At 41.4% G+C, this 21081-nt stretch overlaps 3 protein-coding genes across 5 annotated transcripts in view; 2 read left to right on the forward strand and 1 right to left on the reverse strand.

The window, feature by feature from the left end:
* DNAJC13 (DnaJ heat shock protein family (Hsp40) member C13) overlaps positions 1-4173 on the forward strand; it is a 56294-nt gene extending 52121 nt beyond the window's left edge. For both annotated transcript variants that reach the window (XM_058820556.1, XM_058820564.1), the window contains 2 exons: positions 119-218; positions 3348-4173. In XM_058820556.1, coding sequence (XP_058676539.1) covers positions 119-218; positions 3348-3445 — 198 coding nt within the window. In that variant the 3' untranslated portion in view covers positions 3446-4173. The remainder of the gene's footprint in view (positions 1-118; positions 219-3347) is intronic.
* Positions 4174-5136: 963 nt separating this feature from the next.
* The window catches only part of ACAD11 (acyl-CoA dehydrogenase family member 11), a 29058-nt gene continuing 13113 nt past the window's right edge, over positions 5137-21081 (reverse strand). Inside the window, 7 exon segments of the mRNA XM_058816412.1 lie at positions 5137-5480; positions 5909-6018; positions 6413-6529; positions 8342-8496; positions 9023-9094; positions 9286-9371; positions 10858-10924. Of these exon segments, the coding sequence (XP_058672395.1) occupies positions 5366-5480; positions 5909-6018; positions 6413-6529; positions 8342-8496; positions 9023-9094; positions 9286-9371; positions 10858-10924 (722 nt within the window). The 3' untranslated portion in view covers positions 5137-5365.
* ACKR4 (atypical chemokine receptor 4) lies at positions 15494-20654 on the forward strand. 2 transcript variants are annotated; one of them, XM_058816445.1, is made up of 3 exons: positions 15494-15580; positions 18367-18373; positions 18472-20654. In XM_058816445.1, the coding sequence occupies exons 1-3, from the start codon at positions 15494-15496 to the stop codon at positions 19533-19535; spliced, it is 1158 nt and encodes a 385-aa protein (XP_058672428.1). In that variant the 3' UTR covers positions 19536-20654. The 2 variants fall into 2 exon arrangements, with proteins under 2 accessions (XP_058672428.1, XP_058672419.1); XM_058816436.1 differs by lacking the exon at positions 18367-18373 and having other exon boundaries at positions 15512-15571; positions 18455-20654.

The raw sequence follows: 21081 nt of genomic DNA on the forward strand, positions 1-21081 counted from the left end.
CTGCCACATTCTTTGGTGTAATCCCTTCAGAATGGTTTGGCAATAGAAAATGGGTTTGTTTGCCTAGAACATGACAAATGGCACTTGCTCACTCTGTTTATCTCTTCAAATATTGCAGGTAAATGAAATTCTGTCCCGTTCTTCTGTTTGGAGTGCCTTCAAGGATCAGAAACACGACTTGTTCATTTCTGATACACAAACATCAGGATACCTCACAGGTTAGCAACTCTTTCCTGTTTATGTTCTGAATTATACTGAACTGTTACTTAATTGTCACACTGGACTCTGGAGTTACTGTTTATCCCCAGGATCTAGTGCCATCATGTGGTCTGAACAGTCAGTGCTGTAAAAATACAGTAAGTTTTTAAAACACTTACTAAAAGGTAAACTTCTTGCTGGTTGAGAATTAATTTCTCTGCATAGTCTTTACTGTACATACTTAGCAACAGGATCTGGGCACTGGCAAGACTTGCAAGTACTCTGTAGTGATAGAGCAGAGATGTAATTGAAACTGATGAATGACAATAGCTTTCCATGCTTTCTTAGAATCAGTCTACTTCAGTTCTAGAACCTGTCTATATCAGTTAGCTGGGTGAATTAACACAACTTCAGGGTTAGGCAGGTAGTTGTACTGTTGGAAAAGTTGGAATGCTAATAGGTTGGAGTACGAGGCTATGTTCCAGCCAGAATCAGTGGCCTGACAGGGTGGCCTCGTGCCTGTACGTGGAGCTTGCAGCATTTGCTTCACTGCTGCAGTGATGCACCTTGGGTGGCTCCCCTGCTGGTGCCACCAAGATTGAAATGGCACTTCAGGTGCACCCCAGCCCTGCTGGTAGTGAAGTGCATTTTAGCTGTGTGTGCTGTGCACTGTGTGCAGAGTAAGGTTGGCAACTGAGGGAACTTCCTTGCATGGTGCAGACGTAATCCCAGATCAGTATGTCACTGCAAATCTGCTCCTGTTCTTCCTTCACTTGAGCACTTGACAGACACAGTATCACAGTCCAAAACATCACTATCACATAAAATATTTTCAGATGTAGCAAATAATGGCATTGCAGCAAACTGTCTGCAAGCTTCTGACTCCTCAGTAGCCATCAGCTGAACAAATGCTTGGTCTTAAAAGCTTTGCCTCACAGGTGAGGTTTTAAAGTCCTTTGTGACAAGCCAGTGTGGACACAGCTATGTGCCACAAGGAACTTTCTCATCTAACCCAATTTAGGAATCTTGATAAAGCTTTTGAGTATAACTGAACTAATGAGGTGTAAATCAGATGGCCAAAGTTTTACTGCAAGTACTAGCATGTATTTTGAGTCTTTCAAGTCAGGAACTACACCTTCTAGAAGTGGTTGCTTGTATTTTGAGAGTAGCTATTGGAACACTTGATGTATTTTTTTCACACAGGGCTCTGCGCTTTAGCGCTGAACCGGGGTTTTCTGGTTTTGTATTGTTTAATACCAGTTTGACAACACTGGAACTGATTCAGTTTGTATTTAATTTCCTTGGTATTTTCATAAATACTATAAATTTAAATTTCATAAATGCTATAAATTTAGGAATAGGAAGAAAATGCTGATTGATTATTGGCCAAGAACTGAAACTATATCAGATGTGGTCAGGCTTGAGACTGGGGGCAATACAGTTTTCCAATGGCCTTAAGGCCCATGCTGCTTTTAAACTGCCTAATGTTTAAGTGCTTGCCAATGTAGAATGAAGGTGCTGTACAAATGCAAAGTGTAGATGGAAACCAAGCTTTATTTTTAACCTCTCTTATCTTGTATTCTGCCTTATGTCTTGCTTCAAATTGCTTTGCTATTTGCACTTCCCTTGAAACTTCCCTTGCTTATTTCTCTTCCCTCAGGTGTCTCTTCTCCTTCCCTTCTAACTGGCAGCAGTCCCCTTCACCTGAGAAGTGGGCTTTAGATCTGCTGTGTCAGGCAGCTTGCTAACTTCTGTGTAGCTCTCTAAAGCAGGTAGATACCACCTCGCAGAACGCACGCTGCGCTCGCTGCATTCCGAGTTACAGATGCATGTCCTAGAGCTGTACAAATGCCCAGCACCGACACACCACACTGACACCTGCACTGGCTGCTACTTGCTGGTGCTACACAGGAATTCGGCTTTGGAACTGTGTTAGGATTCCTCCATAATGGAAGAGCTTGAGGCACGAGATAACTACGGGGAATTTTTGCACTAGGATGGGTAGCAGTGGGTGTGACACTTGGCAGGTTCCACTGATGGGCTGGCAAGGAGAGGTCCCCTCCTGCAGCCAGAGGGCTTTTTATTGCCAGAGGCACTGCTTGCTTTGCTCTCTGCCTCATAGAAGTCGTGTGGGACTGTTTGCAGGAAGACCAACCACGCTCTGATGTTCTGGCTGAAGTAGGAGAAAGGAGGGTGGGGCAAGAAAGAATAGTAAATTTGGGAGAACTCAGTGAGAATGGCTTAAAGGGGAAGAGTAGAGGACCCAGCAGAACTTAATATGTTGAATATTGGCAGTGTAGGCTGGAGGTCTGAGACCAAATTGATCGCTGTATTGGTGCAGGAACATTCTGTGAGTGATCAGTTTTCTAGTCGCTAATATGATAAAAATTACTGTTAAAACACTTCATGCTGAAACCTAAATTTTTATTGCATTTGTTGAAAGTTTCAATATGACTAAATTTTTAATTCCAGGCTTTAATTCCAGGGAGAGGGGCTTTGCCTGCAGGGCAAAGCTGATTGCTCCTATTATAATCAACATAGAAACTTAGTAATGGTGTGAGTCCTGCATCTCCAGTATAGAATTTCTGTATCCCAAGAATGCTGTCACTTTATTCCAACTGAAGGCACAAAATGCTGGCTAGACAAGCTTTAGGCAGTTCTGTTTCTTCATGGGGCAGCCCATTGGGCTTCCTGGAACTGTGCAGCTGGGAAAAACCTTTAAAACACTGAAAAGATACACAAGGAGCCCAATAGTTGAACACATGCCTGAACTGACTTTAATTCCATGGCAGGGCCTTTCTTTAGCAAAGGAATGCCATCCCTGCTTTACTGTTGCTTCCACGATGGAAGGTGAGACGGGTAATGCAGGTGGTTGGGGTTCTTTTTCACTTATTTGGCATATCAGAATAAAAAAAACCTGAGCAAGCCCAAAAATGGTCCCCACAAGCTATTCCACTTGGTAGACTAAGAAGTCTTAGTTTCTAGTGTTCCTAAATTTTAGAAAATCTAAAGAAAACTCTTAAATGTTCTTGTGTAAGGTGTCTGGTTGGCTCAGATGATGTATCTGAGTGTTACCAGAGGGGAATAAAGCTGCTCAGTCACCCAGTAGAAGGAGAACTAATCCCCAGTATTTGTTTTCCTCCTGAAAGGCCCTGGAGTTGCTGGTTACCTCACTGCAGGGACGACATCATCCGTAATGCCCAACGTACCACCCCCGGTAGACAACGAAGTGGGAGATGTCAGCTAAGGACTGGAAATCCTTGTGGAAGAGACAAAGGCAGACTGGCCAGTGATGAGGAACAGCACTTTCCTCCAATACATTGAAGTGAACTTACTGCCTTGCCAGGTGTTTATGACAGTGTTATTCCTTTTTTCTATGACTTTTTTTTCTAGGAAAAGTCAGTGATTCTAACTTCCACACTGTAACACAAGAAAGCACTCTGTGGATCAGCTGAAATGGGTACACAAGAATTTTTTCTTGTTGTACATAAGCACATTTTGTTCCTTTATATTTGTTTACAAGACTGTGAATCAAACTTTCCTAGTTTTTATATTTTCTGAATTAGCATGACTGGAGTTGAGCTACAGTCTAGAGGAATTGGGCTAAAATAACTTTGACCTCACCGACCCCACTAAAGGCATCCCTTCATTTCTCAGTCTGATGTGATCACTTCCATTGAACAGGACCTGAAAGGGTTTGTTCCTGCACCAGTTCACTCATGTCCTTAATCATTAACATTATCTTCTTCCTTGGATCAAACAGCATTAGACATTTGTATGTATAACTGGCTTGACCAAATTGATGAAGCTTCAGCAAAAAAACCTTAAAAAGTTGACATGTTATGTAAGAAATTAGTGTAATTGTGAAATGTTCTATACATTATCCAGTATATAAAAACTTTCTATATTGAGTGTACATTATACAGATCATTCATATGTACATAGAATTTTAAAATAAAGGGAATTAAGAGCCTTGTTAATGAGATAAAGATGGTATTCTTGTCTAGTTGTTCATTGACAGTGAGAGAAATGAGGGCAGTCCAAGACCCTAACTGGAACGTGGCAAAATGTGATGCTGGGCATTCTTGGTTGAAAAAACACTTTGTGCAGGTTTTGACAGCCTAGAGCAGAACTCCTGAACCATATGTAGTAGTGCAGGTGGTTTTATAGTTGAAGTGCATTTCAGTCACTGACCTGCTGACACTCTCAACTTCCTGGAAAGCATTCTTGGCAGGAAGCAAGAGGAAATGAAGGTGGATGGAAATGTAAACGAGAATTACTCATTATAATCTTGGTTTTAAGTATCATGAGGTAAGGAACTTCATGGAATGCTTCTAGTTCTAGGTACCCTGCCACTGTACCCTGAGTGACCACTGCAGCTGTGGCTGGACACCCTGAGGCGAGCGCTCGGCTCTGGGCTCAAGGACAGAACTGGCACAGCCTCATCCTGAGGACTGAGCCAAGCCCAGGGTGTTCTCTGCAGGCTCCAACAGGAAGGAGCTTGGAGGGGGGAGTTTGTTTGTTCATGCAAACAGTAAACCCTTGTGTCCTTAACTTCACTGCCCTTAAGTTACCAGCCCTGTGTAAGCTGAGAAGTGATTATCCTAACTCCAGGAATCATTCCAGGCTCCAGCTTTCTGTGCTGCCCTGAGCCTCACTTGAATGGGGCTGGGGGCAGGACTGAGTGTAGTCTCAGTGACAAGGAAGGCAGCTGTGAGCAGGAACTGGGGAGCAGAGGGTTGGACTGCAACTGAGCTTTGGAAAAGAAAAAGCAAGGTACTACCTCCAGTGTTTGTCAATTTAACAAATACAAAAGTTTAGCCTAGCTCTCAATACATTAAATTGTGTGGCACTTCTGACTCAAAACTGCTTTGTCTACAATAAAAGGATAAAATGCTCTGATTCAGAATAAAGAAAGCACTTCAGGCCTGTTTGAAAATAGATTTTATTTAGTATTATAAAGACACCCAGATTAGTTATTGCCTGGTGTTCTGCAAATTCTTAAAAGCAAGCCCATAATTATTAAGGGTAATAAGTGAAAACAGTGAGAGAATTGCTTCCAGTTAGAATCAAGTTTTTGTGTTCTTTCAGTTTTATCTTAGATACCATTATTACACTGAAACTTTTCCTTAATCTTCCCTCCATTAAAGAAGGCTTTATGCTGACATTAGATTTTTGCAGTGAGTTTCTTGGACTGATCAAGGAGCTCCCACCTTGCAATTGTTGAGAGATGAACTTCATCGGGCCCGTCTGCCAGGCGCAAGGTGCGTATGGACGCGAACCTGTGGGGGGAGAGCTGAGTTAGGCCTGGCCTCCTGCCCTGCCACAGCAGCCACACTGAGCTCTCAGCACTGCTTTTGCTGCCCTTTGGACACTCCTTGCTTGAAAAGTGCTGTCACAGGGAGACACTGCAGCAAAATCTTCCTGGCACGATTGAGGTGGGTGGGCTGGGAGTTCAGAAGTTTCGCTTCTCCCCAGGGCCATAAGAGATAACACTAAGTTTTAGAAGCACATCCTCTTTACTGCTGATAAGAACTATTTTAGGCCCAGTGCCGGCTTTTATTTTTTGTAAGGCAACAATTGGTTTAACTTTTATAGCTTAAAGGGACATATACTATTATTTCATGCTGAGGTGAAACAGCATGTACTGGTGTTATAAATTATTATAAAAGAAATGCTTAGAATCTACAGGAAATCTCCTTTTACTCACATGAACGCCAAAGGAAAATCCTGAGAAACTCCAGCTCCACCACACACTTGAACTGCACAGTCAATCACTTTCAGTACAGCTCGTGGAACAACCACTTTGGTCATGGCTACCTGTGGTTAGAAGAACTCATGTTATCAGTAACAGTTTCATAAGCAAGTGAAAATATTTACCTAACACTTCTATTGAATATTTGTATCTCTCAGTACATTCCTTCCTCTTGGGGTTGGATGAGAGCTCTGCTGTTCCTGTTCGCAGGGGATGGTAAAACTGTTTCCAGTCACTCCAAACTATATTACTGTGTTGAGACAAGCAAGCAATGCTTGAACACATTCATCTCCACTTCTGACTAACTCCCCAATCTTCTGACAATTAAAAGCATATCTTAAGGCTCTTTTCAACATGGATTTATACTCTACACTTAGAATAATAGTGTTTAACAATATGTTTTACCTTGTCTTTTAACCAGCTGAATGCACAGGCATTGCATCAAAAAATAAAATTTACCTCTCTCCTTGCTCTTCTGTTGCCCAGCATGTCAATCTTGTGGGCTGTTTGCAGTGTGAGCAGGCGAGCCTGTTCTATGCTAAGACGGCATTCCGCAATCCAGTGGGCAACAACTTCCTGCAGATCCCAAAGCCAACACCAGGACATCAGTTAATGCCTCTGAGCCCCTCTTCCTCAGCATGTGCACGTTCAGCCAACCTACAGCCACTTGTGTGCAAACTAAAGCATATCTAAGATGAGGCATAATAAAGAAAACACTTGACTAACAGAAATATTAAAGATAGGAAAAGAATTGCTCTGCCAGGAAACAAGAAAACGGAAAACCTGTGGATTCTGGCACCTGATCAGACCCCACTGTGTGCTGGCCATTTTCCAGAAGCTCTTCCATGCCTGCTTTTTCCTTCCTCTTACCACCCCTCACAGCCTTCTCTCCATATGATAAGCCCCAGTGTATAGAAATAAGGGGGTGACAGGGGAGAGGAATTCCTTGTTTTGCTTAAACTGGTGCTGTGTGGTGCATGACACAGAGGCGAACAGCTGCAGGGTGGTGCCTGCTGCCTCTGACTGATGATAAATTAGTAACTGTCTGGATCCAAAATGAAGTTATGATCTTGGCAGCCCTTCCCTGCTCTTCTTAGCTAATTCCCCCCTGCAGCCAACATACCACAGGAGAAACAAATATTTTTGATGCTTGTCAGTGCAAAAACTGTTTGGAGCCTGACCCAGCCTCCACTTCTAGGGCTGTGGATTTTGTAGGACACAAAAGCAAATGTGCAGCACGTGCTTCAGTGCAGTCTGGAAGCTCAGCTTGGCTGGTCCCAGCAAAGGTGATCTGAACCTAGATGGGGTGTTCAGTTCTCTTCAGTCAGCAGCTCCTGGGGTCATAAATGATGGCCTGGGTGGGGGCAGTCACACTGGTACTCAGGGAAGCCACCAGCCTCACCTTGTCTTAGCCATCCTCACTGAAGGACCTGCATGGGCTCAGCAGCTGCCTCCAGGTGAGGCCTGTGGTTTCATCAAACATCACTGTTACTTCAGCCAGCTTCTGAGAGCCAGAGTGAGCCTCATGCACCTCTTACTCATTCTAGGTTATGGTGGTGAAGGAAAGTTGGGAAATTATATGACTGGAAATACAGATATGTAAAGTTGCTCCCTCTGGATCTGCACAATTTGCTACAATCTGTGCCAGATGCTAATTCAATTTCTTCTTTCCATTGCTTTTACTTGTGTTTTTTCCAATAAATCTATCCTAGCTGTTGGGAAAATTTAAGGAACACTTGAAATGTGACAGACCAACAACCAAACTCCGATAGTTCTTCTGCAAAGCAGACTGTCATATTTTTATTATTTTAGCAAGCTCTTGCTCATGAAACAGTATTTCAATCCTGAGCAAGATAAGAGCAAGGCTCTCCAATCTTCCCTTGATGTGGTCTGTACTTTCATAAGCAACTACAAATATTTGATCAAAGTAACATTTTCAGTGAAATTTAGACCCCTAAGTGTCTCCAGTGGTTCTGAATGGAGACAGCCAGGTGACAGAATGGATACACAAAAATGGTGAACTCAGATTGAAACAGAAGCATAAATTGCATGCCTGAAAAAATACCTGTCCAAACTGATCAAGAAAAGCAGAGAACAACACACAGTGAAAAAATCCACATTCAAATCCAGCAAAAGGTATCTAATTCATTGCATATTGCAAAGGGGAAAAAAAAAAAGAAAAAGATGCTGTAGATTCTGGTGAAAAATGGGAGCCTTGCAATGTGGTTTGTTTTTTTTTCCCTTTGCCACCCAAAGGTTTATGAATAGGAATTCAAGGTTAGGGCACAGCTGCTGCCATGTCCATTATCAGAGCCACAAGGCTGTGCTGGGCAGAAGAAAGGTCAGTGTGTGCAGTGTGTGCCCAGGGCCAGGAGGGAAGGTGCTTACGTGCTGATAGAGTTTCTTGCCGAAGGTCTGGCGCTGAGCCGCGCGCTGGCACAGGATCTCCAGAGCGGCCTCGGCCGCACCCAGTGACCGCATGCAGTGATGGATCCGGCCCGGCCCCAGCCGGCCCTGGGCGATCTCAAACCCCCTGCCCTCACCTGGTTGGAAAGAAAAACAGGCTCTGCAAACTGCCTCCTGGAAGGGTCCAAGGCTCCAAGCAGAAGGGACCCCATAGCAAAATAAAAGAAGCAGAGGGGAAATAGAAGAAATCAGGATCTCCACTAAGTGAGAGAGCAGAGTTCTCCCTGCAGGGGACCACAATGGTGGCCTGCTTGTTATTTCTTTTTCAGTTCTGCCAAGTACTGGCCGTGGAGTGCAGCACAACATTCTTTCTAAAAGTCTGTAAAGTCTGCAAGAGCTGGTTTTGGGGGAAGAACAGCACTTAAAGACTTCGCTTTGCTCTACCTCAAGGCAATGATACTTGCATGACAGCCAGAGCTGCCCTGCTTCCTTCTGCTCTAAGGTACATTCAAACAGCAGGAAGGCTGCTAAAGGAAGAGTGGGCTCCCTCAACTGACCAGAGCTGTTTAAAATAACCAATGGTGATTCATGACACAAACCACTGTCTCATAAAGCTTGGTTCATTGTTGTATGTATTAAAAATAAATCAGTGCTGAAACTCACCCAGTATTATATTGGAGACAGGTACTCGCACATCATTGAAGTGTATCTCAAAATGTCCTCCATGGATCTCATCTACAAAGTTAGGAAACACAACAGCAGTGTAAAATGAAGGAGAATAAAAATACAGGCCTCCAGTTCCTAAGCCTTCTTCTATATACCCATTTTACTGATTTATTTCATACACAATATTTATTAGTGTAACTGCAGCTTCTGAGCCTGCTAATAAATTAAAACACATATAGCTGATAAATATGATCACCTACCCATGTAGCCAAACACTGAGAGAGGTCTTATCAGCTTCAGCCCTGGGGTGTCCATGGGAACAATAACCATACTGTGCTGCTTGTACCTGATCAAGACAAAAAAGCACAGTTACCTCTGAGCCTCCCTTCTGTCTGCCCCTTCTGCTTTTTTATTTTCCATCCTTAAATTAGGACTCACATAAAGCCAGTGCTGAGATTTATCTGTACCACCTGCACCATTCTGCCCACACAGTGAGTGGCTTCAACCCTTCTTGACCCACCAGTCAACAACTGAAAATGTATTAGTGGCACCTAACACACCATGACTGAGAAACTCCTGCTGCTGTCACTTCTGTGCACACAGTTCTGTATCACCCAATCAGTTTCTCCCCCTCTACCTTTCTGCTTTGTTCTCAAAACCAGTTTATCAGAATCACCATCTTGGCTTGCCTACAGCTTAGGAACGAGAAATCCATCCCCATGTTTACATTCCTTCAGAATACTTAGGTTTTAGTCACACAGAACTGGAGGTGATGCCCCAGGTCTCTAAATTCAGTCTCCAGTTCTAGCAAGTGGAGTGTCACATGATCCCCTACATTAAATTCTCTTCAGCTTCTAAGAGCTCAACAGATGCCACTGTCTGTATAACTTCCAGGCAAACCTTCCTGGGTGCTGTGTGCAAGTTACTGATTGCTTCTTGGTGGAAACCTAAAAACGTCAGATTATCCATGGAATTTGGGCTAAAATCCATCTTAGATATAAATGTCACAATTCTTTTGCATTACAAGCTGTGTGATGTTAATAGCACCAGGCATGGAGCATTTCATTCATTACTTGTATAAATTTTTGCAAAAGCTTGCAATTCGAGTTGAACGTGTTTGTGTCAAAGAAGAAGAGGTAAGGATCATATTTACACATACAGTAATAAAATGAGTAGGTCTGATTTAAGATGTGCAATGCTCTCTGCTTACACAGCTTCACCTTACCAACACCCCATGTTTCAGACTTAACTTTCTGTATCTACAGATACCTTTGTGGAAAACTTAATCAGTAACTTCAGGTCTCTGATGTGCCACTTCTACCCATTCTGATCAGGAAAGCTCTGAAAAGTTTTGTTTTTATTATATAAGCATTTTTATTTAATTCTTCCTGGTGTTAATTGTTTTATATCCTACACTTAGAAAATAAATTGTAAGCCAGAGTTGTTGGTTATTGATGCAGACTAAACAACTGATGCAGACTAAAATTTATGTGACCAAGATAAAGCTGGTGAAGCCCCCAAAATTTCCGCATCCAGTTCATCACACAGCTGCACAAACACTAGAGCTGGTGCAATTGAGAGAGGTGGGAAACATGCCAATGAAAGATGGTAACAGTGGAAAGGTTGGGAGGACTCAGTCAACAGCATCTGACAGCAAAACAGGAACTCAGGCTACAATAGACAGGTGCTGAGGTTTAAAACATCTTTCTAATTTAGGAGCAATCCAACTGGTCAAGGCAACTAATGGCATTTCACTTAACAAAATTTTTGCAAGCAGCAACTCCTCCAGGGAACAAGTTTTAGGGGATTCTGAGTCTCCTAGGAATTCTTACCTGGATGCTGATGAGTTTTTGGTTTTGCCCATTACAATTGCAACTTTGCAATTTGGGTTCCCAGCACCTTAAAAAAAGTGGCAAACACAATAATTAGTTTTAGTAGTAAAATCTCAATGTAGAATCAAACTACAAGGTTTCATAACAAGAAACCCTACTGCCTTCCTTTTGTGAGGCAGGAAATGCAATCTACCCCTGTGTTTATATTCTGAATAGCACATCAGAACAAAATACACATTAGTAGTTAACAAGTAAAAGGGAGCTGACTTGTGGGAAGGAGACCATGAAAAGCCAAATATCCAAACCCTCCAGGTTGTATTCCTATGATTCCTAATCACCTATTCCTATGAAAAGGGAACAAGAAGGTACTTGAAATGGAATCTGATTACTGGAATGTGATTCAGTCTCCATTACAGCTGAGCAAATAAGTGTGATACAACAGCCCATCTATCAAGGTGACATGCTGCCGTTTCAAAAGTAAAACTTCTAAAAAACTTCTTCAACCCATAAAGACTGGAGGGTCTATGTGGGAATGAAACACCAGCCACATTATAACCAAATTATGCAGATAAGGCTATCAAAGGGTTACCATGATTACTTTACTACTACTTCAGCATAACTTTTCTGGAATGCAGGACTTCTCCCCCTTTACGCAAATGATTTTAGATTGCACTTTGAAGAAAGATCTGAGTGAAAATTGTTACCTGAAAATAGCCTGCTAGCATTTCAAACTATTGATAACATTACTTGAGATGTTTCTTATTATGGACATATTTATTAAGCCTCTGTAGCATAAAGCCAGCACTTTAATGTACTAGTCGTGAAGAAGATTCTACTATTGATTAAAACAACATTTCTATGATCCTTAATCCTCCCTTTTTCTTTTTCTTTAAAGGTTTCTTAGTACCAAAGCATGCTCTCATTCCTTTCAAAGCCTCCCACAAACAATACAGCTAGGGAAAATACCCAATGGGTGTAGCAATCAGTAATTTTTTAGTGCAGATGACAAGCTTTGTAGAGATTCAATTCAAGGCTTGATCTGTAGCAGCTTGGCTTTGTTCTGAGGTTAGAAGCAAATACAATTTCATGACTCCTCTGGCAGCTGTTCTCACAAGGCTTGGGAGACTCTGGTCTGGACAATACAACCACCTGGCTTTCAGCTGAGCCACTTCCTCCTACAAGCAGCCACTTTGATGGCCAGGAAGTGGGAGAGAGATTTATTTAATTGTGATAAACACTGCCTGTTTGGAGGGCCAGACTGCCAGATGTTTACTTTCCTCTTCTGCAATAGGGTATTCAGCCATTATTTCCACAGAGGGCTTAAAGAGTGGCTCACAAGCTGTACAATGCCAACAAGCTAAAAATTCCAGTGAAAAGCTTTGGCCAGGGGCATAAATCCACTTGGCAAAAAAAATTACCTAACTGGATCCCAAACACTTGGCTCATTTGGGCAACTGCAACCAAAAGCAGCTGATCAGCTCCAAATGACCCAACATATGCTTTGCAGGGTACTACTCTGCACAGGGAAATGTCACCCCTGCACATGGGGTATTTGACTCTTCTCCTTTTCCACAGAAGGTAAAGAATTGCACAAGCGCTCTTTTCTAAAACAGATCTATATTCAAGTGAGGTTTACAACAAAATATGTTTTGACCTTCTGGAAACGCCTGAAAAACTGTTTTGTAAATAATCCTCAAGTCACATCCCTACTTGAAAACAAAGGGCAAATTTAACCATGTCATTTAATCATTTAACCATGAAAAAAAACAAAAACCAAAACCTCAGAAGAAGCTTTCATGTTGAACTCGGTGAGGAGTTCACTAAGAGCTGGACATCTGGTTAGATGTTCTAAATCATTTGTACAATTTCTGGAAGGCAAATGAATACTCTCCAATCTCCTCTCTAAGCACAGCAATGGATGGCAGATTCCTGGCCCTTCCACTCCTTAGAGTCTGAAGTCCTGAAAAACTAAAATAAATTTTATGTCACTTCAACCCATAAAAGACTGAAAAAAAGTTCTGGTCTAATGCAAGACTCTGAAAGACTCCAGTGCTTTGGAGGGAATGCAAACAGCCTGGATGGAATAAACATCTCTTTTGTAAATGACATTTTTACCTCACTTACAGAATTCAGAGATGTTGCTGGAGGATGGAGGGGAAGAGTCACAGAATAGAAGTAGTTTTGCAAGAAAACTCACAATTGAAGAAACACTAGGCGTTTCAGGTGGTCAGTTTTAACCATATTTCCATATTGATGAGCTTTCAATAAAGTTTTCAATGTATATGACTAAACAAACCAAAACTTTTAGACCACAGTGCTGCTACACTGGCAAACATCTTTGGTTTAACTAACATACTTTTGAACTCTTCATGGCACTCACTCACATAGTGAGGCAAAGATAGTATTTTAACATGTGCTTAGAGCGTTGATCACAATCCCATTAGAAGCCTAATCTTTGCTGTCAGGGGTACAACATGCTTAAGTTTACTGATCTTCACACAATCAACTTATAGAGGTTCTCTCTGGTGGAGAGACTACTAAATGTGACAACCTTTGAGTACTACCTGTACTTGAGGAATCTGCCATAAGGTAGATTTTTTTCTACCTTATGCTTTCAGAAGCCAGCAGCACCTTAATTCTTACATTCTATTTATTTTTCAGTGTTCAGTCTTCAGCGAGACTAAGATGACTAAGGCCAGATGAACTACTGCCTGAATGCTAAATACCTATGGTTTTTGCCACATTGGCTGTTGCACCCCTCAGCCCAGCAGGTTACTTCTCTCTGCTAAAGGTCAGCGGTCTGTGGTGGCTTACAGACCTGTCAGCTTCCTGTTCTTCTTGTAGGAGAGTTCTGGCCTCTCCTACAAGAAGAAACTGGTCTTGTAGGACCAACACCCTTGAGATGTTGGTCCTACAAGGCTGTGTATGACAGCATGGTACTGATGGTTGGAATATGGGAGTCTCCTGATGGAGAAAAGGGACACACACGGCCACATCCCACCAAGAGCCTGCAGTAATTTCTCTCCACTAGCATGTTGTATTCCACAGCTTTATCTCATCTTCTCCAGTGCAGGCAGCTGGTTCATGGAAAAGAAAGCCCACAGCTGTAGCTGCAAGCAAACAGGCAATGCTGGGGCTGTGCAGTCCTGCCACTGAATGTGGCTGCTGGTCATTCCCAGCTGGAGCTCACACGCTCTGGTGGTGCCAAGTGAGAGCAGCTGCTCAGCTCAGGAATGGTTTTTTCCTTGCCTTCATGCCACTTTCACACAGCCACAAGTGTTTTTACTTAAAATCTATTTTGTATTCACTCTTACTTCCTAATTTTTGTTATTTTTGACCCTACTGAAATACACACATGACAATATTATTTCTTTACTCTGACTGGAAGGATCTGTCCTCCCTGCACCCCCGAAAGGTTACAAGGAGCTGAGGAACTGCAATAAGCAAGGGAGGATTCACTGCCTTCCTACAGAACTTGTTGGAGACCCTATTGAGACAAAGCCTACTCAGAACTGAAAATCTCATTTGTTTTTTAAAGAGACAGAGCTCAGGCCTCAAAGCCATGACATCACCTGTGAGGAGATGGCTGGGAAGGAGCCCAAGCATCTTTTCTGCCACTGTGAAGAGCACCATTGAAATACTGTGATAACTCAAGAGGAAAACATTGCAGAAATATGCACAAATATTGTGGCACTCTTCCTCTAGGCTGCAATTCCTCTCCTAGCCCATTTTACTTTGTCATTCTGAAACAAAATATAGCATGTGGAAAAAATTTGCCCACTACATTCTTAGCTGCCCATTTTTAAGAATCTTTCCTTTAACATATTTCAAAATAATGGAAGCACAGACAGAAGGTTAATCCAGTCATGGCAGATGCACCAGCGTGCCAAAAACCCCCAAAATCTGACCTCTGGTCTCCTTAATATCTCTCTGTGTTGCTAGGCTTCAATATTGCATTTACTGAAGCTCATTAGATTGTTTTCTGATCCAGGATAATTCAAACAGGTCACTAATTTGATTATGAGATTGGCAACATTTAAGGCCCTGAGAACTCTCCCCCAGGATGCAGGAATATCTGCTTGTACTCTGGTTGACAATTCACATATTTTCCTTAGCATCTTTCTGGTTTCACACACTGAAAAAACCCCTTTCCCCACCTCACAAAAACCAACTCATCTTTCTATTGTATCCCCTAAAAAGTTATATAAGGAGGGGATGTAAGGATCCCTTTAAACCTTACACAATCAGCCATCAAAAGCACAGTACTGCCCTGAGGAGAGAATGGAGTGACTCCCTGTGGTGTCTGGGCCAGTAACTCAGCCCCAGATGCACCTCCTTTCCATCCTTTTCACCTTTTTAATGTGTTGTTTGATAAAAGCCTCTCGATGATGTATTAAACATTTGGACTTCCAGGAATAAAACCACAAACAACAAAGAGAAGCAGTAAGAGCGTCCTGACCTTCCAAAGAGCAGTCACAGTTTGTTGGAACAGGAAGGAATGTAGGAAGTGTACGTGTTCAACACAAGAAGAGTCTCCAGGAAAGCACAGTTTTTAAAAGTTTTTTTTAACTATCAAGTCAAAATGAAAGTGCAACGGACTTCCACATGAGGGTGTGGTGTTTGAAGACAAAATGCAATGTGTCAGAGCAATTCAGATCACTTCACTGAGGCACATCTCAACTGCAGTACCTGCTACTCATCTGCTGAACAAAAGGTTAGTTTTGTTTTAATTCTTACTGCTCTGTATATTGGATGATATTTTCTTTGCATACATTAACTCTTAGTTAAGTTAGCTTTACAGAGATATATCATTTCACTAAAGGCACATCTCCTTTCCAGTTTCAAAATCAGATTTGCTCAGTAGCAGGACAGAATACTGCTTAATTTATCAGAGGAAAAAAAAACCTGTCTGTTTAAACTAGAAATATTAAACTAATTCACCATCATTCATACAATCCTACATGAAGTTTAAATACATAGAAACACTGAATTTTTATCTGACTGGAAGGCTGCAACAATTCTGTAAGGAAGAATGCAGTTGCAGATTTAATATATTTATTAGTATAACAGAAAGCTACTTGAAAAACCAGCAGCTTCTGAGCTGTTCGGGTACTTGTGGGCAGTTTGCACATGATAAAATTCCTTTCTGTCATATCATTCTGAGAAGCTCCAGCTGGAACACGAAGTGTGCCCACAGCAATCTGCTCCAGTAAGCAATTCCACATGGGCATGGCTCCCTGTGTGGGATGGAGACTAAACTAAGCCTTCCCACCACCCTTCAGTGCCCAGCTCCCACGGGACTGCTTGGCTGTCTGCAATGGGCACATGCTCGTGTGCCTGAGAGACAGCACCACCAGGAAAAACAAACGTGAGCAGGCAGGAGAGCCAAAACATAACTGTGCTTTTAAGGGAGAAATGTCAATGTAGCATTTTACATAACTTTGTTTCTGTCATGAACTCAGGGCAGGCAAAAGCTTATCAGGCAGCGGAGCACAGAGTCACAGCCAAACCGCTTTGTCATACACACACTTTTAAAGTTTGCCCTGAAATGTTTACTGGTTTGCTTTCAAGCAAATTTACCAGTGATACAATTTGATTAAGTATTCCTTGATGGGTTCTGTATTAAGTGTTTTAAGACCACAAGAAAAATATTTTCATTTAAATTCTAATTTTCCTCAAATCCCAGCTAAGTGGATTAAACTCTTCTTGCTGCAGTTTCTCTTCTACTAAAAAAATTAATAAAATAAAGGTTATTTTGCTGCTGATAACTAAATCTTTCCTCAAAGTACAAAAAAGCTGCAAAAGATTACTGCTGCTGGAAAATCCTGCTAACACAGCTTGTTAGGCATGAACAGACATCCCTTTGCCAAAGTATTAAGTAGAGTGACTGTACTTTTCCATTCTGCACATCTCATTAAAGATGACAATAAAGATAACAATAAAGAAGAAATTGCAAGACTTAAAAAGGAGTAATCCTTTTTTAAAGTTTGATGGGAAGTGTTTTGTACTATTCTGTTAACATTTCAAAGTCATTAAAGATGGAGCCAAACCAATAGTTAATATTAAACTAATACACTTTAAAAATCTGGCTAAGAGAATCACTGAAAAAAATCAAACAAAAAAAATTTCATTTCTCCATTTCTCTCTATTTAATTGGTTTGCATCCCTTATTATGAGATCAATCAGTAACTTATTTTTTCCTAGTAGACAGATACATTAAAAAAACTTCAGGAGTTTAAATATTCATTTAAACTTCATTTAAACAATTGTCTAAGAAACAGAAATGGTATTTGCATTTTTCTTTCAGGCTTGAAAGAGCCAAATTGTAGCTCTGGGACAGAATATCAGATAACAATCTGCTTTCAGCAACATTGACCTCAAATTCTAAACACTGCTATGATGCCAAAAGGGGAACATGTTTTTCATTCTCAGCTGATTTTTGCTACTGCTGTTAAGAAACCTTAGTCCCATTTATTCCAAGGAAACAGGGTACTGTATGACTGTATTTTACAACAGACAGAATTTCAGCACACTAGTCAATGAACACAGTTACAGGAAAAGAAGAAAATAATGCAGGACACAAACTTACTTAAGACCTAATCTGAAGATACAAATGCTTAAACTTCAACCCTAAGCTGGCAGTGAGAAGCCACCCTCGGTGTTTACAGAGTAAATCCATCATGAGATCATACTTCAAAAACCAACATACTTCAAAAACCAAACTGAGCTGTTTGGGTACTTGTGGGTAGTTTGTATGTGATAAAATTCCTTTCTGTCATAACATCCTGAGAAGCTCCAGCTGTAAGATGCAGTGTACCCACACAATCTGCTCCTGTAAGAAATTCCATGTGGGCATGGCTTGCTGTGTGCGATAGATACTAAGCTTGTTCTGCTGCTGTTCAGCAACAGACTCCTTGCTGTGCTTTTTGTAATGGGCATGTACAGTGCACCTGAGAAACAAACAAAAACACTCTCCCTGTACTAGACTCATATCCAAAATTTGTCAGAATTTATGACAGCAGACAGCTGCTTGCCTCAGCTCTAATCAGCTCATATTCCTTATACACCTGATTGCAGCAGCATTTACAGCCTTCAGCTGGTATTGCTTTGCTTTGCAGAGGCTGGAGAGGGGAAGGTGTAATTCCAACCCCATAAAGGTACAGACAGTTATGTGCAATGGAATTTTGTCAAACATAACACAGTCAAAGCAGGTAAAGCAATGATGGCTCCTTGACTCAAATGCAGAAATCAATGAGAGGCACTCCAGGCATTATACAACCTCAAATGCTAAGGGTGAGGAAAGCATTTCAATTGAATCCATTTTACAAGTATTGCCCACACTGATGTCCTCAGTTACCCTATTTCATGTGAGAACTTGAGATGGTCTGCTCTGCCTCAGTTACTGTCTAGCTTCACTTTGATTATTCACAAATGTATTCTGAATATACATATATAGGTATATATATATATGTTCCTTAAATTTGAGATGTATAAGCAGCTCTGAAGAAGGGTTTTAGTTTTCAACAGAAATTTTAGAACTTAAACCTAATATTATTCCTTTGGTGCTCCCTTCTCCCCACTTTTTTGTGTCTTGTAGCTTTGCCACGGTCTGAGACATGAATAACTCAACAGATTACTGGATTGACGATGAGGAGGATGACCTCAACCCTCTTATAGATTACAATACCTATGAGCTTCTCTGTGAAAAAAGTGATGTGAGAAATTTCAGAAAATTATTCCTCCCAGTGTTCTATGCACTGGCTTTCACAGTTGGAGTGGCTGGAAACTCACTAGTGGTTGCAATTTATGCCTACTGCAAGAAACCCAAGACGAAGACAGATGTGTACATCATGCACCTCGCCATCGCTGATCTGCTCCTGCTCTTCACCCTCCCCTTCTGGGCTGCAAATGCAGTGCAGGGATGGGAACTTGGAAACCCCATGTGCAAGTTCACTTCTTCTCTGTACACCATGAATTTCAGCTCCAGCATGCTGTTCCTGGCCTGTATCAGCGTGGATAGGTACAGGGCCACTTCTGAATCCCAGGGCCATAGAAGAGTGGGAAAACACTGCAGTGTTACCTGCCTCTGTGTCTGGCTGGCTGCCACTTTCCTCAGTATCCCAGAGCTGATATTTAATCAAGTCAAGAAACACAACGAGAGGAATGAATGCCTTCCCATATTTCCAATGAACATGGAAACACTCTTAAAATCAACCATTCAAATCCTGGAAATTATCCTGGAATTCCTGCTTCCTTTCCTAGTAATGCTGATCTGCTATTCTGCTACTGCTCGGGCAATCTTTAGGTCTGCAAATGTTAAGAAGTCCAGGCCTTTCAAGGTGCTGCTGGCAGTAGTGGCAACTTTCATTGTCACCCAGCTACCCTACAACATTGTGAAGCTGTGGCGAGCCATAGACATCATCTACATGTTGGTGACAGACTGCCAGGCCAGTAAAACCATGGATGTGGCACTCCAGGTCACCAAGAGCATCGCTCTGTTCCACGCCTGCCTCAACCCCCTCCTCTACGCCTTCCTGGGCGCCTCTTTCAAAATGCACATCATGAAAATTGCAAAAAATTACGGGTACTGGAGAAGGCAGAGGCAGAATGGAAGACCTGAAGAAATTTCTATGAATTATGAAGACCCTACTGAAGAAACAATCAGTTTCACTATATAGGCCCTCCATTGCTTCCACCATCTTACATAACCAAGGGAATTGTTTACTGATTCCAGGAGGTATTGCTTCTAGACTTGTTTCTCTGCAAGTCAGCTTTCAGATGAATTTCTGAACCTGCCAAGACATCACAAAGCACTTTCAAATGGAACATGTTCATTGGAATCAAGCAAGAACTGAATACTGAAACCCCTAGAAACAACCCAAGATATTTACTAAACAACATCAAAGAACTCAAACAAAAAAAAAGCACCACAACAAAACCCAAACACCTAAAAACACCCATAAAATTTAAATTTCTAAGTGTCACAGTACTAGGCAATTAAGCAACTATGTAATGAACAACCTGTACACATCTAAGTATGTGATTAAAACAGAGAAAAAAAACGTCACCAATCAAAAAACAGGAATCTTTGTACCAGAAGTTAATAATCTTGTGTTTCTCCAACTATTTTATAAAACTTTAGAACATTTGCCTAACAGTTCAGCTCCATTTCTCAACTATCATTCCATAGATAACCTTGTAGATTGAAATGAAGCATAAGCTTATGGCTGAGAATTCAGAGGGAGAAAGAGGGGGGAAAAGCCATTCTCTGTGTTTCTACAAATATATACCAGCAACAACATCCTCCACAAAAACACTCCAGCAACTCCTTTTCTATAACTACAGAAAAATGATCTTTTATCTCTTCTTTTCTGCTTACCCTAAGCTTCAACCAGTTCTCGAAGGGTGGCTGGCATACTCTAGATTTTTATAAATGTAATAAAAATTTCAGGTAATCATCAGATACAAGGCCTGGATTTTTTATTTAGAATTGCTAAAATTAATCAAAGATTGCAATAACTGCATCTGCTAAAATATATGAAGATATAATAAAATCAAAGAATAGAAAAAGTGCACTGGCTTTTGTTTTTTCTTATCTTTATTTTTGTTTTGTTTTAGTAGGTACTGACATCTCTCATCATAGGCATTTACCAACCAGCAAATGGGAGAGGCCTTGCTTGACAAAACAGAGAGGCTCTCATTCCATATGGAGCTCATGGATTTACAATTTTTACAAAGAGAGGTACCAAGGCCATCCCCTGCCACAGTGTTGGCAGGGGTTCCAGGAAAACAGCAGTTTTCCATGAGTCACTGGAAGCATTTCAAACATACTGGCAAGCTAGCTTAGCTTTCAAAATGAAGAAGTGGTGTTACAGCATTCTGTCCTTGTCTTCAAACATCCTGTGGGCACTGACAAAATGTCTCATCTACAGATTAGAAAAGCCAGCAAGAATCTCTCATTTTTAGATACTGTTCCTAGTTACACAATTATGGACTGGAACAAAAAGCTCTAAAATGACAGACAAGAAACAACAGTAGCATAAACAAGACATGAGCCTCTTCTCCCTGTTTGGATTACAAAAGTTTACAGAATGTCTGCTCAGAATGTTTTGAGAAATACTAGGGCGTGAACAGGTAAGTCAGAAGTGCCTGACAGGTTTTCTACACATACACCATAAATCTGACCTATTTAAGCCATACTGGATTTGCTATACACATGCAGAG

Source organism: Ammospiza caudacuta, chromosome 1 (genome assembly GCF_027887145.1).
Source record: "Ammospiza caudacuta isolate bAmmCau1 chromosome 1, bAmmCau1.pri, whole genome shotgun sequence".
Classification (NCBI taxonomy): Eukaryota; Metazoa; Chordata; class Aves; order Passeriformes; family Passerellidae; genus Ammospiza; species Ammospiza caudacuta.